The following is a 22,559-nucleotide window of genomic DNA, read 5'->3' on the forward strand; positions in this document are numbered from 1 at the left end:
ACAGTAAAATTGACATAAGGAAAGAAGTGGAATGAGGGTTTAAAAGTAATATTGCATTATCCGATAACTATCGTAATGGAAGACTAGGATAGCTTTCCAAACTAAAATAATTTTCTGTCAAGAAGATACTTTTGCCAGGCAATAAATTATAACTTGTTTCGATTTTATAAAATATTCCTGCATTTATAAAATATAAATAATAAATTATTAACTGAATTCCGCCTGAAAAATAAAAATCATTTTTAAAATACTTCAACAGTAATTCAATTCAATAACAGTAAAAATGTTTCTAAAACATCCGATATCTTACTTTTTTTTACATTTCTTCAATTAAGATGATGAAATCACGTTCAGTTACTACTACGCGATACGAAGGAAACATGCAGAGATTTAATATCCGACATAAACAGGAAATTGTAAAAGCCATCTCTTTATAACGAATCATTTCTCTGCTGTAAAATTTATATTGAGAACAACTTTTAATTAAATCTGCCCGACTCGTACGATGCAAGAAGACAGTTTAATTGAAAATTTTATCGTACGCGTGAGGGTCATCGATTAACAAATATGACCGGTTCTTGCAAAAAAAAAAATTGCAAACGTATTTTAAAAACTTCAAAAATCTTATTAGCATTCAATAAAAGCCGTTTTATTACTTTTCATTCCGTATAAAACCTCTTTCATTTTTCCACGTCGTTTTAAATAACCGAAAATTCTACGCTTACCGATAATTTTACTCGAGATTAAAATTATATCAAAAGACATTAAAGAATAGTAAATATTTTTTAGCACGTCCCTATCTATTAGCTTAGGTAAACGCAATCATATATTTGCCTTAAAAACTAGTTAATTTTCTGTATATGAAATTAAATAATGATTTTTTAATGCAACTGAAAAAGAACGCAAGTATTGTTTACCCTGGGTTAAACACAGAAAGAGCTGCAAACAATTTTATTCAGAAAGATGTTTTTATACAGAACTACAAAAGAACGAAACGAGGATTAATAATATTACAAGAGAAAGGAAAATAGTACTGCTTTGGGATCTGGATTTTTTTATAACGTATAAGAAGAAATCGACTTCCTTTCGCGTTAAAAAAGGACACAACTTCATAAAATTGGAACAATTTATAATTTTACATAAATGGCAATAATGTAGAAGATTATTCAACAAATTGAATCTACAGAAGTTTTAGCAGCGATGATTTTGAAATAATTCTCGACTATATATGACCTATATTTCAAAAGTTAATAAAAGGGAGATCAATCAAAATAAGGAAAATAAGAAATTAAAAACGAAGATGGATAGTTACGCTTTGGACGCTTTGGAAAGAAACAGAGAGATTTTCTAGCAAAAATTAACGTTAACGTAAAAGGTATGACTGACAAAAAATACGGGCTTAAGCAGCGACGAGATAAAATTTTTACGAAAACGTTTTGACAATTTTCGGGTACAAGGAAATCTATGATGTTTAATACAAGATAGATTCTCGATTATTACACGAATAATCCGAAACAGGTAAACTAAAGAACTCGATTTCAATTTAATTTTTCAGCTGAAAAATATAAGTAGAATATCAAAAGAATAAATCGTTAAGAGTTTTAAAAGGTATGACGTATCAAATAAATTTGGACGATACCAAAGGTATTTGAAATTAACTGATTAAATACGTAGCCTAAATCGCGTATGCGTGTCATTTTTGCCAATAACCAAAGGTAAAAATTTCATAGCTTTTATATTTTTTATGCGTTACTTTTTTTTTTAACAACTAAGTTTAGGATGCGCATGTTTCGCAAGGGTACAATTATATAAATGTTTTTATAAATAAAAGCTTCGTATAAATATACAAAGAGTGAACCCATCTCCTTTATCCTTTTTAGGTAACAATTATCTTATCGTTTTACCTAAATAATTAAAATTACAATTTAAGAAGTACTCAAATACTCAAGCGCTTTAAGGGCCAGAATGTACGGCAGAATAATTTTTCCATTATATTTATAACATCTGCAAGAGAAGAACCTCGTTCATTACACTTAATTCTCCAATCGTTTTCCAAATTTTCAAATTTTTTTTAGTAACTTATGAAATGTTATAATGTATACATTGTAACATTATTTACATAATGTATCCAAATATGTAAATATATGCACGCACATAACTTTCACTTTCGCATTCCGTTATTGAAAAAAATATATAAACGAAATACAAATACGTACAACGAGGAATTTAATTTCATAATTCCAATCAAATGCTTTCATCGTAGCCTATTCGTAATAAGCGTATATTTGTTATTCGAAAAAAATAACTAATAATTTATTTCTCCAAATTCATTCCGCTCAACAGCATTTTAAGTAGTAAGAAAAATTAAAATTCCATCATTTCTTCCTAGCAATAGATTATACCTAAATTATTGTTCAAAATAATACTGCAGGCACATTCAATTAACTGGATATTTTACGCAATATTTACCGATAATCAATTTTACCTTAAAGAAAACGTTTCGATTTTTATCGAACGACAAATTTATTAAGAAATTTAAAGCCTGGTTTCGTTATAATTGGCATAAACGGTGGTGAGTGAGAAAGTACATTACTGTACTTTTTAATAAATGACAATATTCAATAGCTATAACTAATAAAAACCATTAACTTTTTTTTACCGAATGAAGGAGGTCCCTGTGAAAAGTTAAGTAATTTTGTCACGAAAAATGTTTTAACAGTTTACGAAAGTTTTCAGCAGCATAACCTGTGATAAAGTTTTTAAACCTGAGAAAAAAGCAAAGCTCTCTCTCTCTCTCTCTCTAAAATAAAACTTAATAAAAACAATAGTTTTTTTATGTTGCTGCCACTTTCTAGAATATGTGATATTTATTAAAAAACTCAATGTGAGGCTTTATCATTTATTAATGTAAGGTTTATGGAGTAGTAAATTATTTAATGAAAAAAGTTAATTTATAATTATATAAACATACATATGTTCTTTATATATGTATGGATTAATGTAATCGAAAGCTAATTGCTTTTGAAAGAACAATAGCAATTATTGCTCCTTTTTTTACCTCTACTGATAAATCTAATTCAAAACAAACCATTTACAGTCATTTAGAAAGTAATAAAGATCATACGAGTACATTTGTGAACCTCTCATCATCTGGAAAAGAACAAATATATATATATATTTATAAGGAATAATCTATTGTTAGGAAGAAATGATGGAATTTTCATTTTTCCTAGTACTTAAAATGCTGTTGAGCAGAATGATCTTGGACAAATAAATTAATAGTTATTTTGCTCGAATAACAAATATACGCTTATTACCAATAGGCTTCGATAAAAGCATTTGATTGGAGTTATGAAATATATACTACAGTTACTCTAGAAAAGGGAATTTTTTTTTTGCGTTGATAGCGGTTCCATTGAATTGAAGATGTAAATTAATAGACGAATATGAAAAATGTAAGTAACAGTATCTAAACGGTGCTGTATGTGAAACTTCAAGCTGGCTTACAGTAAAGCATGTCAACGATGATGCTTGTGGAAGATTTGTGTAGGTATGTACATAAAATCAAACAAAGTAATTCTTTAAATTAAAAAAAAAAAACCAATGACTGTCTTACGCAAACATAAAAACTAATTTTTCTTTATTATCTTAGTATTTATTTCTTATAACTAAATAATTAGAAAATTATATGTAAATAAAAATACAGCAATAATTTTTGAAAACAAATTTCGATAACTGGCACCTGCATGAAGATGTACGTGGTAATCCGATCTCGCATGCCGGTAGATTCGGCATAGCGAACAAAGATTACATCGTAAGAGACTGTATACTGATTTCAGCATCTTTTTTCTGTTTTTATATACAAAACAACTTAAATTTATCAAACACAAAAACCAGTCACTGTATTCTTTCGGTAATTCTTAGTCGATCAACTTTTATTCTATTTTAAAATGTTTAAATTTCGCCCGTATCTTAATTTAGATGTTTTAAGTCCTGCGGGTAAAATTATTTAAAATAATGTATTAAACATAACTGGCAATCTGTAACGGTAAATAATTTTTCAATATACTACACTTTTCACAGTACTTTTACTTATACGAGAACAATCCTTTCATAATTACGAGTATAGTTATCAAACTGTGCAAATCTGCTACCATTTTTGCATAAAAACATTTATTTTTTAACTATAATAGTATAACGGGCTCAAAGATTGTTACCTAGCTGCCCTTTTAAATTTTTCCCGGTCATTATACTACTATTATATATTTTTTATAATATTATATTAATGGTAATGGATTTTACAACAGAGCAATTTACTTATTGGTTATTGATTAATACAATAAATAGTATTTTTTTATATTTTTCACCCATTTTAAAATCTAAATTCTAAATTCAAGAATATTGTTTTGGTAACTAACGCTACTTATGTACGCTTGATTGACTTTAATGTATTTCATAATCGCCTGAGAATATTACATTTAAAATAAATTAATTTAGTTTTTACTGCCTTACAGGCTGGCGAGTTATACCATTTTATTTGTTTGCCAATGTGTTATTTAATTAAAATAATAAGATTTTTATAACTGTAGGGTTCATCGAAGCAAAGCATTATTATCCGACATAATATAAAACAGTGTGCACGTATTGTTCTTTAATTATTATTATTATTTGGTTTTATTATTTTAAAGTGTTGCAAATGCAATTCCTAAAATGATTTATTAACGCGCCCGCACGAAACAGGTTTTAGTCAGTAATTTGCCGTTTATTTAACAGTCAAAACAATAAGAGTAAAAAAAATAATTTAACATTTTTATGAAATAACCGTCGTCAAATTTCGTGTAGTTAAATTTTATGGAGTTAAAAACAACCAATCACAATCGACAAAAACAACGCTTAATACGAAAAAAAGTCATAACAACATACTTTAAACAGCGATATATTAACGGCAATGTCGAATAAAAAAAAAACATTTTCAGTAACTGAATAAAAAATCAATCACGTGATATATTTAGTAAAGTTAGCGTGCTAGCTCTATAACCTGAAAGGAACGTATAACGTCATATTCTCATGCAATAAGTGATCGAGCTACATACTCGTATGCTGTACGAGAGAACGAGTGCCTTTTTCTAATCGTCCCTCCACTTCCGTAAGCAACTGCAGAGCTGGTGCGCATATTATGTTTTTATTAAGATTAATATAATGACAGCTCTGCAAGGTGAAAAAATATGTTATTTTATATTTTTACTCTTTGTTCTAAAAAAATCACTACTCCGAAAGGTTCAGTTTTAAGTATTGATTTCCTTTAGAATAAAGAGTAAGCGTGCAGTAATTTTTTTTTGTTTCTCTTTGCAGAGCTGTCATTACTCTATACCTAAAGAATTTGTCAAAGGAAATATGTAAATACATTTTTTGTAACGTTCATTTAATTTAAGTAACAAAAACAACTTCATGAAAAATTTTAAGATATAGTTGCACTTTCTTCTAAACATTTCCCCCTCAATTTGCGAATTATTTAGTAACGTAAAATTATGTCATATTTCAACATATCCGAAAACATCTCGGTCGTAGATGTCGAAATATTAAAAATCAACAATGTTCATTACGATCCAATTAAAACTTTAAGTAATACAATAATGGAAGTTCATCCAAATACCAAGATTTCTCTAATATTTCTGCTATAGAATAAGGAAAATAATAGCGGGGAAAGCTTATACTAACAGATATTAATAGGAAAAAGGAATCTGATTTTAGATTCAAGCAACGCAGCCGATCTTCTACGGACAAAGAGAAAGTGGATTAGGTAAAGTCGTTAAAGGCTACTCGGATATTTAAACATCGGTATGGTTTCTACAACAAATAAAATAAACCTTAATATTAAAAATGAAATCAAACGAATGCAAATCTTAATATTAAATAAATCGTAAGTAAAAGTACGGACAAAATACGTAATTTCAAAAACAACAGGATCGGATTTCATTAATCACGACTAAGAAAGGAACAGAACCGTAGGGGTTTGGTGTATTCGGAATCAAGCACACCATTATACGCTTAACACCTATACGGCCTCTGCTCGGGACACACGAGATCGAAGCAATATATTCACGTACAAGAATCGTACCGTACAATCAACGCCGTTACATGACAGGCTATGTAGTCAATAGATAGGTAGCATAAAGGCAAAAATACAGAGTATACAGAGGTTACGCGTGCGCGCTCGTGGACGTGCATACATACACAAACTAATTTATCTTATAAACCCTTCGTTCGCTGCATGCCAATGCCTGGAGTTTCTGTACAGCTACCGATATTGTTAAAACCGGTCGATATTTCCCGCTGCCGTCGTAGAACAAAGGTTATTTTACACAACAACCTATGCGCAAACTGCACCCTATCCTACTATTACGGGAACTGTTTATATGTCATAGCGTATTAAAAAAATGAAAAAGCTAACGAGTAACGACAGTTTTTAATCAATAAAAAGCTTATAATTTATGACATTCAACACTCTTAAAAATAATAGATATTAAAGGCGCAATAAAATTTTCGAATTCAAATAGAAAACCCGATTATTATGTAAATAATCCAAAAAATGATTAAAAGTATAAACGAAAGCTCGTTTTATGTAAAATTTTCTAATTGTGGCGAAAGAGCTTTTCCTAAATGTACTAGTAAACGTAACAAAATTCCAGAAGAAAAGTCGATCAATGTTCACGGAGGACGAATCCAGTCAGTCGCCGGTGAATAATAAAGAAAATGATTTCATAATGGATAAAAAAATATTAACTTTTGAAAGATTTCACTTTGAGAAAGAACTGTCAATCGGTCAAATAAAATGAACAATAAAATAAATTCTAAAAGATAAAACGGGGCAATTAAGCGGAATTTACTCAATCATCACACAAAAATTGAATGTTTTATTTTTGAAATTTTTTTACAGATATTTAATGTTCTGTCTTATAATTAACGCATTTTCATTTATCTTTAATAATTATACGAACAAGAATATTGAGAGATAGAACAGAATAATTATGAATTAAGATGAATAAGGAAATAAATACGATAACTGATGGCGAGATTTTTTTACACGGTAATGAATTTAGTACTACCGAACGGAGACGAAGGAATTGTTTACCCTAGCGTAATAGAATATTTATTCTTTTATAAAATAAACTCCGACTTTGCTTAAGTATCGACTGCCGACTTCTTAGTAGCGCTTAACGTGGAACCTAATTCAAAAAGCTAATGTTAAAAAGAGAACGGAATATTATTTTTATTGTTGTTTATAAATAAATAATTTTATTTCAAATACGGGTAAGGCTAAACAAATTCCGTTACTATAAACAAGACCGTTCGCAAGAAATGCAAAAGCGAAAAAACAGCACCTTGACACGAAGAAAAGTTATTTTAAGTAGTTAAAGTAGTTATAAAGACTGCAGGATATATATATATCCATACAACACAGAAATCCTACAATAAGTAATAACCAAGACAAAGAATATTTTCATATTAAAATGAAAATATAATAATTTTTTTTTGTAAAAATAAGAAACGTTATCAACAAAAAAAAATAAATAAATAAAAAATACTTATCTGAGACCACCAAAGAATTTCCTGTACAAAATAAAGTTAAGCCATCAAAATCAGAGCAACTCGTCGTGAGTAAGGCTTGAACATACATAAAAAAATCTACTCTTTAGATGTGTTAAAAAATTCTACATAAATTATTCCTGGGTTTGATTCACTATCACACGGTTAGAAAATCCCCATAATATTATTAGCATGATTAAAAATAAATCGTAAATAGACATTTTACGGTTACGTTTGTTATACTGAAATAGACCATTAGGAAACTTTTTTTAAAATTTAAACGACAGGCACCTTCTTCACCAAACTATAATGCAAATTTGTAATACAATACCCTTCCCTAAATTTGGCTGAAATTTCATAAGAAAAGAGACTACAACGCGGCGCGTTTTATTTTGAAATTTTCCATTATTCCCGTTTGTTAATTACAAATAAAATAAAAATAAAAATAATATGCTTTAATACTGTATAAAATGAAATGTTTTGTTTACATCTAACAACTTTTCGCAACAAAACTTTTCTCCATGAAACATACCATAAATGTAGACGGCATACTGTAAGCATTAAGTGATAAGTTGTTTCAGTAAACCCTAAAATAGTTATCCTGCATTGATAAATCACGATTTAAGTCAACAAAACACTAAAAAAATATGCTTGTAACAAAAATATTTATTTTTTACATTGAAAATTTTCTCTTAACACCCAATTATTACTTTTAGACTTGGGACTATATTAACACATATTACGAATAAATTAATAATTATTTGAACGGTTGAACTACACAAATGTTTACAGAGATCACGTTTCAGAGTAAAATTCTGCATATAAAAAAATATCTCTGTTAACCGATATGTTTTCATCGAATAAATAAGGTACAGCATTAAAAGCGATCTTTTCACAGAACGTAATTTCTTTTCGATAGACGAGGTACAGTTAAAAGTGTGTAAGGGTGAAATACGAGAACAGGATATCGAGAACGACAAACAACCGTGGCGTAGACAGTAGCGGCGTATCATGGTGATAGATGCACGCGACATACAGGGAGATATCTCCCAGTAAGGGATCCTGGGTGGCTACATACACAACTACACATCCAATATTACGGTAAGAAATAGAATATGTAAATAACAGCTCCACACTTTCCCTAATTTATTTCTTCCTTTTTTTCCCTTTCGTTACGATAATTTAAAAAGTGTAAACTTTGTGAATAAAGGTTACTTAATGAATTTTATTATTATTATTACTGCAACTATTTTGTAGAGAAAGAATATCATAACGAATAAAATATAAATCGAGAAAATAAAATGAAATTAATCATTTACTAAATATCACAATGAATTCAAAAAGTTTAAACGCGACAGAAGGCTTTTATAGTTCGTTTTTCAATGAAAACGTAAGACCCATAATTTAATACATCCATTAACAGTTCTTTCATAAAAACCACGATCACGTTTACAGAAAATAACTCTTTCATGTTCAACGTTCAGGATATCAATGGAAAACTTATTCGATGATATAATTCATTCTTATTATGAAAACTGTAATGCTGATTTAATTTTATAATTAGGGTCAAAATAAAAATATTCGACTTGTTTTTAACAGCTCAAAAAGAAGTGAAAACAACATACATAGCAGCAGTAACTTAAATTGTATACAAGGTCCGTTCAGAAAAACCGAACATATACAATTACGCGCCAACGGAGATATTTAGTGGCATGCGGTTGGTAGCATTTTATTGCACATAATCTTCTCTGTAACGATATTTTCTTGTATTGTAGAAATCTTTTTTAGTTTTAATGTTATTGTTATTTGAGTGCAACGTGATTGTATTGGTAGCAACATACAACGTAAAATTTTGCGTGAAACTGGGGAAAAATTTCTCAGAAACGTTTCAACTTTTGAAACAAGCTTACGGAGATGATGTTCTGCGTCGTACGTAATATTACGAATGGTTTTCACGAATTAAAAGTGGTCGTCGGTCAATTGAAGATGACCCTTGACCAGGAAAACCTTCGACATAAAGTGATCACACCCACGTTCAGAAAATCAATGATCAGGTGCGTGCAAATCGCCGATTGTCAATCAGAGAACTTTCAGAAGAGGTTAGCATCTCAATTGGATCATGCCATGACATTTTGACAGAAACAATGAACGTACGTCGAGTTGCAGCAAAGTTTGTCCCTCGTTTGATGGCCGAACAAAAGAAAGAACATCGTGTAGACGTTTGTCGACAATTTCTTGAAGAAGCCAACGACGATGAAACATTCATGCAAACGATCATAACGGGAGATAAAAGCTGGGTTTACGGCTACGACATCGATAAAAAAATTCAATCAATCACAATGGATCGGCAAAGAATCTCCACGCCACAAAACAGCACGTCAGTCTCGCTTCAATGTCAAAATGATGCTCGATTTTAATGGAATTGTGCATTTTGAATTCTTGCCTCGAGGTGAAACCGTGAACCGTGCGTACTATCAAGGCGTTTTACACCGGTTACGTAAAAAATCCGCAAATACAGACCAGAGTTGCGGCGATCCAATTTATGGTTCCTCATGGCTTCAAGCAATTGTGAAACAAAATTCTCCACAGTGTGTCTGGACGCATTGCATGATCTACAGAGAAGCTCTGGCTTCCAAAGACATGAATCCTGGTCTGAATATTGTGCTAATGACGGTTGTAACCGTAGTGAATTATATAAAAATGAGACCCCTAAAATCAAGAATTTTTTCTGCACTTTGAAAAGACTTGGGGACAGTACATTCACTACTTTATTGGTAGACAAGATGGTTATCATATGGGAAATTTTAGCAACGTGTTTATGAATTAAGAGATGAAATCGTAATTTTTCTAGTACAGGAAAACCGACCGGAAGCCGAGAAGTTTTGAGATGGTTTAATTATGAAGGAATTGAACTACTTAGTCGACATATTCGAGAAATTAAATACCTTGACTCTTCAACTTCAAGGAGCAAATACACATATATTGGATACAAGTGATATAATTAATGCGTTTTGTAGAAAATTGGAATTGTGGAGCAGAAATTTAAAGCAAAAAAAAACTAGAAATGTTTGCAAATGTGAATGAATGTGTTAAAACTTACAAGGCTGAAGAATAACATGTGAAAGTTGTTTTTGTAACCACTGAAAATCATTTAGCCGTGCTGGCAAAGAATTTAAAAAAGTGTTTTCTTGCTGACGATAACCTCGTAGCAAGTTACAAGTGGGTTATGAATCCATTTCAAACTACTCCAGAAGGGCTCTCAACGGCCGAAGAAGAAATCTTCATAGACTTCACGGCAAGTGGCAAAATCAAAAGATAATTTAGCAATAATCAGTCTTTGAATTTTGGGCTGGGGTGGATAATGAGTTTTCTGTACTGAAATCAAGAGCGTTTCGTGTACTATTATCATTTTCAATATCCTACCTTTGCGAAACCGGATTTTCTGCGGTACTGCTTTGACAACAAAACATACATATACATCTCAGCTAAATATATAAAAAGAACTTAAAAAGTACTTCTATTATTAAACCTACCTTCTAAAAACTTTGTTCTGGAAGACGGGCTCAAGGGAATCACTAACATTTATTAAACTTGTTATAATTTTAATATTGATTAGTTATAATAAATTCATTGCGCAGTACTGATACAATCCTATTTTTAAGTGAATTATATCAGTGTTAAATGTGCATATTTATTACGTCAAAATGCATTTTGTTTTATTTTTCTTTCAGTAAATGAATAAGTTTTTTTAATATATTTTCTTTTCGATATGCTCGCGCCCGCCATTTAGTGTTATCACGCCTCTCTACGGAGGCGTACCCCACAGGTTGAGAAACACAGCATTAGATAGTATCAAAGATCCGTTTTCAGTAGTCGTCGTACAAAATCGGTTAATCCGGTCTGAAGATATCAAGCAAAACGATAACTGACATAAATGTACGCTAATTATCTCCCAGTAATGAATGAAATCGCCCGATTACGAAACTAGTAACGTACTATGGAATCATCTAATTAGGGCCAGAATGTGACTCGAATCCAGAAAAAAAGGGTTTTTTGACTCCCTCTCCTTTATGGGATTACAAGTTAGATCAAACACCATCAGAAGGTATCTTAATTCTCGGATAAAAAAGTAAACAGAAACGTAACATCAGTATAAATAAACGTAAGAGTAATTGCTTAACATTTAACCAATCGGATTATTTTAGGTAGAGCTGATGAATTAAGTACAGATTTCTAACCGTATCTAAGATACAGTTTCTAACACAAGATTCTTAATTCTGTATTAACATATTGTTAATTTACTAACAAAGGATAAAACCTTCCTTTGAATCAGATTAATTATAGATTAAACTATTATAAATCTGAGTCGCGACTGAACCATTCAATCGATTGATAATCAATTAAACGGTTCAGTGGTATTTGTTAATTCAAAATTTAACCTAACTGTGGACTACTATACGATATGAAACAACGCATGAGAGCATACACTTCAACGACTAAATACATCACAGAACAACGAATTCATTAACGGGGTCGCCGTTTAATTACAACTACCGACCGATCAATCAATCAATTTAACCTCCTTCTAAAGCAACCAACTTCTCGATTTTACGGTTACTGCACATATATCGGGTAGTAAACTTATTCTACTGCAATAAAATCAGTGTTTACAAAAAATTAATTAAAAAAAACAAAAAAACAATTATACCTGACAACACAAGGGGAAAAACATTTTGAGTCCCTCATTTTGTCATCAGCACGTATCACATGTCCGCCCAACATTTTTACACGAAAAAAGTACCGAACCAAATCTTAGATAATTTTCTGTTATGTAAAAAATTATTAATCTATGCACACTAACCTAAAATTAAAAGATCTGAGAATTCTAAAAAAAAGGGTCTTACAATAAGTTTTAAAAACCACTTCTTTTTGTTGTTAAATCAATATTTATAAAAGAGGTAAACATTTTTCTATTAATATTGAAAAAATAAAAGAAGTTAGACAACTGTTAAAAAAAAAATTTGAAAAAACTTTATAAAGCTGTTTTCGGTTCCAGACATTATAAACCGCTTCCGGTTTTTGCTCTGATACAGATTTTACTGACATCTGCAACCAAATGGAGGAAGAAGAATTCGAAAAATGTAAAAGCTAAACAAGACATTTATCAGTCACTGGACTTGCCATTTTCTCTTTCTTTTCTGGAATTTTTTTTTCGAAAAGACTACAAAAGACATACGTTGCCTTTCTATAAAATCAGAGTTAAGTAAAAAATTCTGGCAAGAAAACGACTTTAACATAAAACAATCAAATGTGTAAATATGTATTATAAACATATACAAAAACAAGAGAAAATAGTTAATCATTTAAACAAATAATAAAATAAATGTAAATTTATGGCACAGCAAACAACATAAAGATACGAGTAAATCGGTATTATATAGGTGCATTTCAGAATTGTGCAATCTTTTTTAAATAATGAGCAAATAATATTAATTACTTCAAGAACTGCTTAATAACACGTCCCATATCGGGCGTTCTGAGGAGAATGAAGTATAGATGGTTTCCTGTCGCCTTCTATGCCGAGCCATAATATCAGCACGCTAAGGACACTGAAATGCAGATGATGTTACATCCCACAATGACATCTTTACTCTGCTTATCACGGGGATCGGCTTTATAATAAAAACCACTACTCTCAAAGAAAACAACCCTGATTAGATCTACTTGTACATCATATGACCTCAAAGTCTGAGACAGATCATCTCTCAACCAATATAACAATAATAATAATAATAATAATAAAGATATAAGAAGATTAATAATGAGATTATAATTTATATTTCAAATGGTTATATAATTCTCATCCACATAGTATAGTATTAAAAATTATAGGTATTATTTTATGATATTGCAATCATGTACGTACCTACAAGTTTATCCAGAGATAAATTCCACCCTTCAAAGCAGATATTTTCAGTCACCAGCGTTCATAATTTGATATTTTACTGAATTATGTAATAAAAAGAACCGAGACACGATTTTTTAAGAATTTACTTATAATCGTTTCTCAAAAAAAAAAAATAGGAATAAACAACCTATTTAAGTATTGAAAACATCTCGAAAAAACGGAATCTATCCGCCTATCCTGAAGAAGCCAATTTTACGGTTTTTGAATACCAAAAATTAGGTGTAACACTTCTTCTAATAAAATAATAGAATTGAAAACTTCAATATTCAGTACGGATCGTAAACAGCCTGCAGGTTGTGTACACTTAGTACATACGTTACTATTTGTAAGGTTAGATATCGATAAACATCAGGCACTAAAGCCTATTCGTTTCACCAGATTGAATAAATGAGTGGGCGTCGCAAAACTGCCGACGATTCGAGTAGGCCTAAACTATTGTACGGTTACATTTGCTTTGTTTTGTTAGCAAAGCAAACAACCTAAATATTACTAAATAAACTACTATTTTTCCTGATAAAAAAATACGCTAAAAATTGTCTTTTTCCCCGATATATATTAAACGTATAAAATAATCTGCAAAGCTTTAATATTGAATATACTTCAAATGAAAAGACCTGGTGTGTAAAGTACAGTTATTAAAAATTGTTTTAAATATAAGACTGTTTTATAATTTAAAAGAAAAATCAAAATTGTTCTCGGGACCTTAATGTATTTATTCAAATTTAAGTACAAAAATGTTACACAAACAACAAATTACTGTTTTCCATTCTTTCAAAAACCTTATTTTCTTTTATATTTTTATTAAATATAGATTTTGCGATCGCGCATTTGTATATTGTTTTTGTTATATCTACAATCTTAGAAGAGGATTTTATTTTTTTTAAAAATGAAACGTAGAAATTAACCCGGAAATTACAAAGAAAAATTATCACAAAAACGAGCTGCAATGTTTTTATTAACACATACAAATATGATGGTAGGTTGAAAAAAAATTATGAGGAACTGTTAATAATAATGCAATGTATACGACATTTTTAGGTATATATAATTTTTTTTAATTTTTTTACTATTATAAAAAACTTCAAAACCCTGTTTATTAATTCGAGATTACAATCGATAGCTCCACCGTATAACGTCAATACTCATGTTCTCCAGCAGTCTCTCACAGCCAAAACCTTTTGGCGTAGGATCTTAATAATGACCGAAACTAGTCCGTGTATAATTTTTTATCGGTAAAAAAAATTTAACGTGAACTTCGAAAAGTGGGACTGTATATTTGTTTTCTACAAGTTCTTAGATTACAAGTCTCCCCTTCTCCACGCATCAGATACCTATGATCCATTACGGTACACTTTTTGGATTTTCCAGTTTCGATTAACGAACGTCGTATCGGTTTCAATCCCCTACCTAAACACACATTGACACGAAACGGTTCGACACGTTTTATTGTATACTAATAAATCAGTGAAACCTTTTTTTTTTATTTTTTCCTTTTTTCTTCCTACTTCCCCGGGCCGGGTATCCATTCAAGTATGCGCAACCCGGGAAAGTGTCCTTTAAACTCAAAGGAGACCTCTCCACCCGCCGGCTGTACGTCCGGCACAGCAGGTCAGCCTCCCCGGTTGGATCTTTTGTATTAATGTGCCTGCCTCAAGCCTCCCCGACAGAGAGCCAGGCCCGACAAAGCCGTCCCTAGCCACCGCCGAGGGAACCGGGTCTCGGTCTTTTCATTACCCAGTTGTTATGATCCCCAAACGAAGGAATGATCTTCTCCTCATAGCTGCTTGCCTTAACGAAAATATTAAACTACTAAGTTACCACGGGGCCTCAATGGCCTCTTAAAAGGGCTACATCATCTTTAGCCTTTAGCACTATCTTGGGAAACTCCTCCATTTTGTTCCAATTGTCAGTGGATCGCAGGAGAAAAAGAAGCAGAATCTCCGGATTTAATTCTTGCAACCCTGCACGTCGTCTACGTATAGTCCATCTATTACAGTGGAAAAGAGTATGTTCGGCAGTATCCGAATCCTGGCAGAACATGCAAATAGGTGCTGGTCTTCTACAGAATCGATGTAAATAATATTCGAAGCTACCATGCCACATGCCCAAGTCGGGTATCATCTCCTGGTCCAGGTAGCTTTAGTGGTAAGATTCCATCTGTCCTGCCATATGCGCCTGATGTTGGCTTGGGCTTCTTGTTTTGGCATGCCACGATACCTAAGTGATCGCTCTTTAACTAAGAGGTCGATAGGGGGAACCGATGATAATACACAAACCGCATCGTAAGAGATGGTGCGGTATGCAGAAGTGATGTTTATAAGAGCTTGGCTATGCAGAGTTCTAAGTCTTGCGACATTTCTTGCAACACAAAGTGCTTTTTCCCATATAGGTGCAGCATACAATAATACAGAGGTTAAAGTTGAAGCAATGACCCGCCGCCAAGATGCACATGGAGCTTCATGTCCAGCCAACAATCTGGTTAAAGCCTTTGCGGTATTCTCGACCTCTTTACATTTCTGTGCGAGATGAGGACTAAACTTTAGAGCTGGGTCTATAATGACACCAAGATATTTTGTTACTGCCACACGGTCTAGTCTACGATCACCCACGCGTTGATTTAGGTCTCTGAGTCGCCTTCTTCCAGCCAAAAAAATATAGTGACATTTATCTAAATACAAAGATAGTTGTCGGTCCGAGAGCCAGTTATTAACCAATGTTAGCACTTCATTACCGGTAACTTCAAGGTCACGTTCAGTTTTGGCTTCAATTAATATAGCCAAATCATCGGCATAAGCAACTATTTCCGAGCCTTCAGGTAATCTCAGTCTGAGTATTCCATCAATTACTATTAGCCAAAGCAAGGAGCCTAACACAGACCCCTGCGGCACTCCTCCATGAAGCTGATATCTAAATTTACCTTCGAGCGCCTCGACAAAAGTCCACCAATCAGTCAGATATTCTCGTACTTGTCTTTTGATATAGGAACTAATCTGTTTGTCCGTGAGAGCTGCCATAATCGTATCCCACCGGACCGATCCAAAGGCATTTTTTATATCTAACAGAATAAGCAACGGGATTCTTCTGGTACGCCACGTACCAGATCTGACAGACAATACCCAGTTGGTAATTTTATCCAGAGCTTGCAGCGTGGATCTATGTTTCCTGAACCCAAATTGGTTATCATGAAGCCAGTCTTCAGTGAAACCTGAAATCAGTGAAACCTGAAAACCAAATAAATAAATATGTACGTAAATCTTTAAAGGTTTCTTGTTACCTTAACTATTTAATAACAATCTACACGACTGATTGTCTGTTAAATATTAACCGGTATATGATACGATCTGCATACATGGCCGCAGACAAAACATGAGATTAAGATGGTAATAACTATTCTACTTATTTGTCGTAATAGAGTTTTATTTCCTATTAGCATTTCCTAAGGTTACGTGCGTATATTATCACATCAATAGAGGATATATATGGTGAGACAAAGCTGCCGATCGGTTCTTCATTTGGCACGCTGATAATGGATAATCAAAGATACCTGCAAATTTAAATAAAGGTAGAAATAACATTACGTATCGCCTTCAGAACCTTACGATTTAGATCTGAAAAGAAAAGCAAATCGACGGGAGCCTACTAAAGATTTTTTAAGAGAAACGTTAACCCCAAATATTTTATTTATGTGACGAAAATATGAAAGCAAGTAATACGAAGAAATATGCCTCGTTAATCTACATAAAAGAACAGTAAATTACCTTTTAACATGAAACTGATGAATACAAAGCACCAGTTGTATATAAATGTTGCTACTAAAAAGTAGATCCCAGTAATATAAAGGTTTCTCCAAATTCGACACAAAACCGGAAAAAAACATCCAACAATCACCTGCAGACAAAAATCCGTGTAGTAGGCAAATCCTTAGTAACTAGTTCTGGGTTCTCCATTTTTTCTCACAATATAATTCACCTATATAACATTTAAAAACTAGTAAAAATAATAACAATACAAAATACTATACAAAACTATACTATACAAACTATAGTATACAAACTATACTATACAAAATAATAACAATACAAAATGTCCTTTATTACCAAGAAAAGATATCTGCTTTGAAAATAAGTCTACGTTACTAAAATATTACATGAGAAATAATAAGGAAAATGAAGATAAAAATTAAACAATTTTATTTTACCGAACGTTATTTTAACTAATATAACACAATTCAATTACACAAAATTTCCTCGGTGTTATAAGTTCATCAGCAACGGTTATTTCTTCTCGATCTTCAGAACTACTACTTTAACTACTATGAAATCAAATGCAATGTTATTTCAAAAAAAAAATTTGAAAATACCTTTACTATATTTCAAAGCTAAAAGTACGCCAATATTTTTTTCAATTACAAAGAAAAGTTTCAAGCAAACTTATCTGAACAAAGAGCTAAGCTAACCTTAATAATTTCATCTAAAGAATGATGACAACGAAATGTAATTACAGTTGTATTAACTAAACAACGAAAATTTATCAGATTTAAGTAAAATTTGTAGACTTAACAATTACTTTTACATGCACAGAAACTTCTTCAATACATTTTAAACTAAAGCTACATCAACAAAACAACAAACATATGCGCGGGTTCGACACACAATGCTGCGTTATTCAGAGATAATGACAAAGAAACTACACTCGCTGAAGTTCTATTTTATCCGCAACAAAATCTAATTCAAAGCAATTAAGAAGTTACAATTTTATTACTTAACTTATACGCACGTTTCTTTAATATAAGTAAGAAACAACAGAAAAATTATGAAACGAGTAAATCTGAACTTACCTTGATATTGGAGTGAAGTGTTCCTACTGAAGCCGATAGAAAAATAATGTCCCAACAATGTGTCTACGTAACCTACCCGAAAGTTAGTAATCTTTTACACAAGGTTTATACAATTAGATCTGCTCTAAAAGTAAACAATTATTTCCTTCAAAACACCAGCAGCTTTTAAATCTTGAGGAAAGAAGGTTCATTTAAGAAAAATAGCCTTAATTTTTTTTAAATTGATATAGGTAAACAAGAACTAAACGTGAAGAAAGGTCTGAAAAGCGAACAGATGATGCAGTAATGATTAATTAAAATAGGTAAAAGTTAAATAGAAATTAACTTTTTAAATATAACAGGAAAATGTTAGCCTAAAACTTAGTTTTTTGGCTAATGCGTTTTGATGTCGTCAATAATTCAAATAATTTTGGTATCAAAATTAAGATGAAAGTTCTTAAAAAAAAAAAAAAAAACCATAAATTAAATGCGAATAAAAATGAGAATAAAATGATACGATCAAAAACTAATTTAACTCTCCGACAAAAATTAAATTGAAATTAAAATAGATCGGCATATTTTCAATTTCATAACGCAGCAGAAATACAGACACAGAGGGGTATTAAACTTATTATACCGACAAATAATGATAATGTTGTTTCGGGTTAATCTGACAAAACAAGCTCCATCGCCGGCAGTAGTACAGTTACATTTAAAATGGAACAAATGGAAGCTTCTGTCTAGCAACAATAAATGATGCTCATGTAAGCCGCTTTCTCTGGGGCAGAATTACTTCAATCTCTTATCGTCTTAATGGTAAATAGTTCCCGAGGCGTCCTCTATTTATTTAATAGAGAACAAAGGAAAATAAATTCATATGAACCGTACTAAAGTACTACGTATTTGCAGTTCGGTGGTATTCACATAATTTTGAAATACAAATGAAAATTTAAAATTAATTTGCATTAATCGCAGGTAAAAATAAACCGAATAACTCACGTTATACATAGTTCACAAATATAAATATTTCCCGGCTGTACAGTTTAATACACTTTAATTTCAGTTGAAGTGATTATAAATTTAAATAAAAGTAACAAGGATAGAACTTCGCATTATTCACGTATATGCTATATTTATTTTTATTAATAAAATAATTATATCTTTAGTCGGATACATTAATCGTTTCTGTCATGGAATTTAGGTTACGAAGATTTCACAACAGATTGAAAATTTTATTACCAAAAAACAAAAGATAAAAGAGACTAACAATAAAGCTGTTTACATACAACAGCAATAATATGCGTAAATGGTATTTTGATAAAATTACTACAGGCTCATCAGCAAATGAAAAATACCGTCCACCGATATTACAACTAGCGTTGATAATATTAACTTTTGTAAATATAATAATAAATGCAAAGAAAGAATAGAATTAAAATAATAAACTAAATTTTGTTATCGATTATGTTATTCACAAATTTAAAAATTCAAGATCAAAACATACACAGACATAGAGTTCTTTACCATCATCAACTGCTATTGGAATCTATGAGCAACAAGCGAATTACAAGTGAATGTATTAAATCAGTTATTAATAAGGGAAATTCTTTTCCTACTTCAGCCAAACGTGGTAAATTCATAACGAATCGATTTAATGTAGACGCTGAAATAATAATAATAAAAAAAATAATTTATAGCCGAGCAGTTATAGCAAGGCGCTTGCGAAGTTGAGTAGATGTACGGCTGTAAGCAAAGAGGAAAGCTCCTCTAAATATCTTTTTACACGACTGCCCAAAAAGAAGTGTATTGTATTTCGAGTGTATATATTTATATATGTTTGTTCAAACGTAGCAGCTCAACAGCTGAACCAATTTAGATGTATGACCCCGCGCGTTGGAATTTTTAAGTTACCGAGAGTATCACAGGCTATATATATAAATTAAATTTAAAATCTACACGGGGCGTTTCATAATGTTCTTCGGAGTTTCGAAAATTCATTAAAAAAAAACTATTTCACTCATAAGAATAAAACAAGTACTGTACGAAAGAGTACTTCAAATAGTTTTTTCCACATATACTAGGCAGTTAGTAAACCATTTGTTCGCTAGGCGTCGACAGTAGAGAAAATGGCTGCCACGCGAAGCGAGAAGTAGTTTTGTATGTTAGAATTTCAGTTGTCAAAGTCAGTGATTTCTGTGCAACGTGCGTTTCGGTTGAAATTTCATAAGGAGCCACCAAGTGACAATTCAATTCGTGCATGGTATAAACAATTCAGTGAAACTGGTTGCTTGTGCAAACGAAAATCAACTGGTGGTCGTCCATCAACCTCAGAAGTCAATGTCGAACGTGTGCGTGCAAGTTTCATTCGCAGCCCGTCAAAATCGACTGCGGCTGCAGGCAGAGAATTAGGAATTCCGAAAACAACAGTTTGGAGAGTTCTCCGTAAACGTTTATAATGCAGGCCTATCATCTATTAATCCAGCGTCTTTCTGATGGAGGTAAAACACGTAGGCTCGATTTTTGTTTACAGTTACAGGAAAAGATGTTGTTACATGAATGTTTTCTAAACAAGATAATTTTCACCAATGAAGCTACTTTCTATATTAGCGGCAAAGAAAACCGTCATAACGTGCGAGTTTGGGGAACTGAAAACCCACACGCTTATGTGGAACATTCGCGATTCTCCGAAAGTAAACCTTTTTCTGTGCCTCATCTCTCGTGAGGCAGTGTATGGGCCGTTCTTTTTTATGGAAACAACAGTAACCGGCATGATATACATGGATATGTTACAATTATGGCTTATGCCTCAGCTACTCAACGACTTCATTTTCCAGCAAGATGGTTGTCCTGCCCATTTTCATAACGAGGTCGACAGTACCTTAACACAACATTACCTAGGCGCTGGATAGGACGTGCGTCTGAAGAAGACCAACACATTATGCTGTGGCCACCAAGATCACCAGACCTCACGCCATGTGATTTCTTTCTCTGGGGTTACGTGAAAGATAACGTGTTTATCCCACCAATGTCGCACGATATCGCTGAGCTAAAGGATCGCATAATAAATGCAATCAACTCTATCGAAAATGTCATGTTAGAACGAGTTTAGCAAGAGACTAGACTTTCGTGTTGATGTGTGCCGTGTCACCAGAGGGGCACATATTGAAAATTTATAGATTTTAACAAAAACTGTTTGAGTTCCTGCATCACCTCGTACAACTTTCATTTAGGTAAGTGAAATACTTTTTTGTACTGAGTTTTTGTAATTCCTAAGAACATTAGGAAACGCCCTGTACATATGAAGATGAATGTTTGTCATTATGTATGTCTCTTACGCCTTCCTAAACCGTTCATCCGGTAGCGATGAAACTTTGGGGAATGGTTGGACGCATGCCAGGGAAGGTTTCTGAATTAGTTTGGATACGCTAGGTGGCGCTGGTGTCGAGATATTTCGAAAAATTGTATTTATGGTCCGATTTGCCTCATATTCAGAATACATGTTACTTACATGGAAAAATTTATCTCTGCAAAAAATGAACCCGCTAGATGGCGCCGGGGTTGAGATATGGTTCATATTTGGTTCATATTCAGAATATGAATATTAGTTACGTGAAAAGAAATATTTTTGCAAAAACTATACCCGCTAGGTGGGGCCGGTGTCGAGATATTTACGAAACAAACAAACAAATATACAAACAGATTTTTTTATTGTATATATATATATATAGGCATGTTCGTATGTGTTCCGCTAAAGACAAAAAACTAATGGACCGCTTTACGCGCGGGCAAAAGGGAAAAAGGTGGAAAGAGAAAAGCGGAAAACGGGAAAGGGTAAAAAGGAAACTGAGAGAGGGTGAAGGAGAAGGGTGAAAGGGAGAAGTTGGAAAGGGAAAAGGGAAAGGAGAAGAAGTGAAAGGTAAAATTTGTGAAGTTCAGCTTTTTAATTTTTTTATCAAATTTTCAACTGTGTTCATTTAAACTTAAACTCTCTCTCTCTCTCTCTCTCTCTCTCTAACTCTCTCTCTCTCTCTCTCTCTCTCTCTATATATATATATATATATATATATATATATATATATATATATATGATGTAGATGTAGCAATAGCGAAGCATTGCCGAGTCTGCTAGTAATAAATAAAATTTAAAAAAATTTAATAAATTTAAAAAAACTATATTACCTACAAATA

The 22,559-nt window shown here is 32.1% G+C and overlaps 1 protein-coding gene across 10 annotated transcripts in view; it reads right to left on the bottom strand.

Moving 5' to 3' along the window:
* The window catches only part of aPKC (protein kinase C iota type), a 713,443-nt gene that overhangs the window by 439,582 nt on the left and 251,302 nt on the right, over positions 1 to 22,559 (bottom strand). The window contains exon 1 of one of the 10 annotated variants that reach the window (XM_075358324.1): positions 17,314 to 17,338. The exons of the other annotated variants lie outside the window; for them this stretch is intronic. Coding sequence (XP_075214439.1) covers positions 17,314 to 17,323 — 10 coding nt within the window. The 5' untranslated portion in view covers positions 17,324 to 17,338. Of the gene's footprint in view, positions 1 to 17,313; positions 17,339 to 22,559 lie in introns of those variants that run through there. 10 annotated transcript variants of the gene reach the window in all.

Source organism: Lycorma delicatula, chromosome 1, assembly GCF_047948215.1.
Source record: "Lycorma delicatula isolate Av1 chromosome 1, ASM4794821v1, whole genome shotgun sequence".
NCBI classification, from domain to species: Eukaryota; Metazoa; Arthropoda; class Insecta; order Hemiptera; family Fulgoridae; genus Lycorma; species Lycorma delicatula.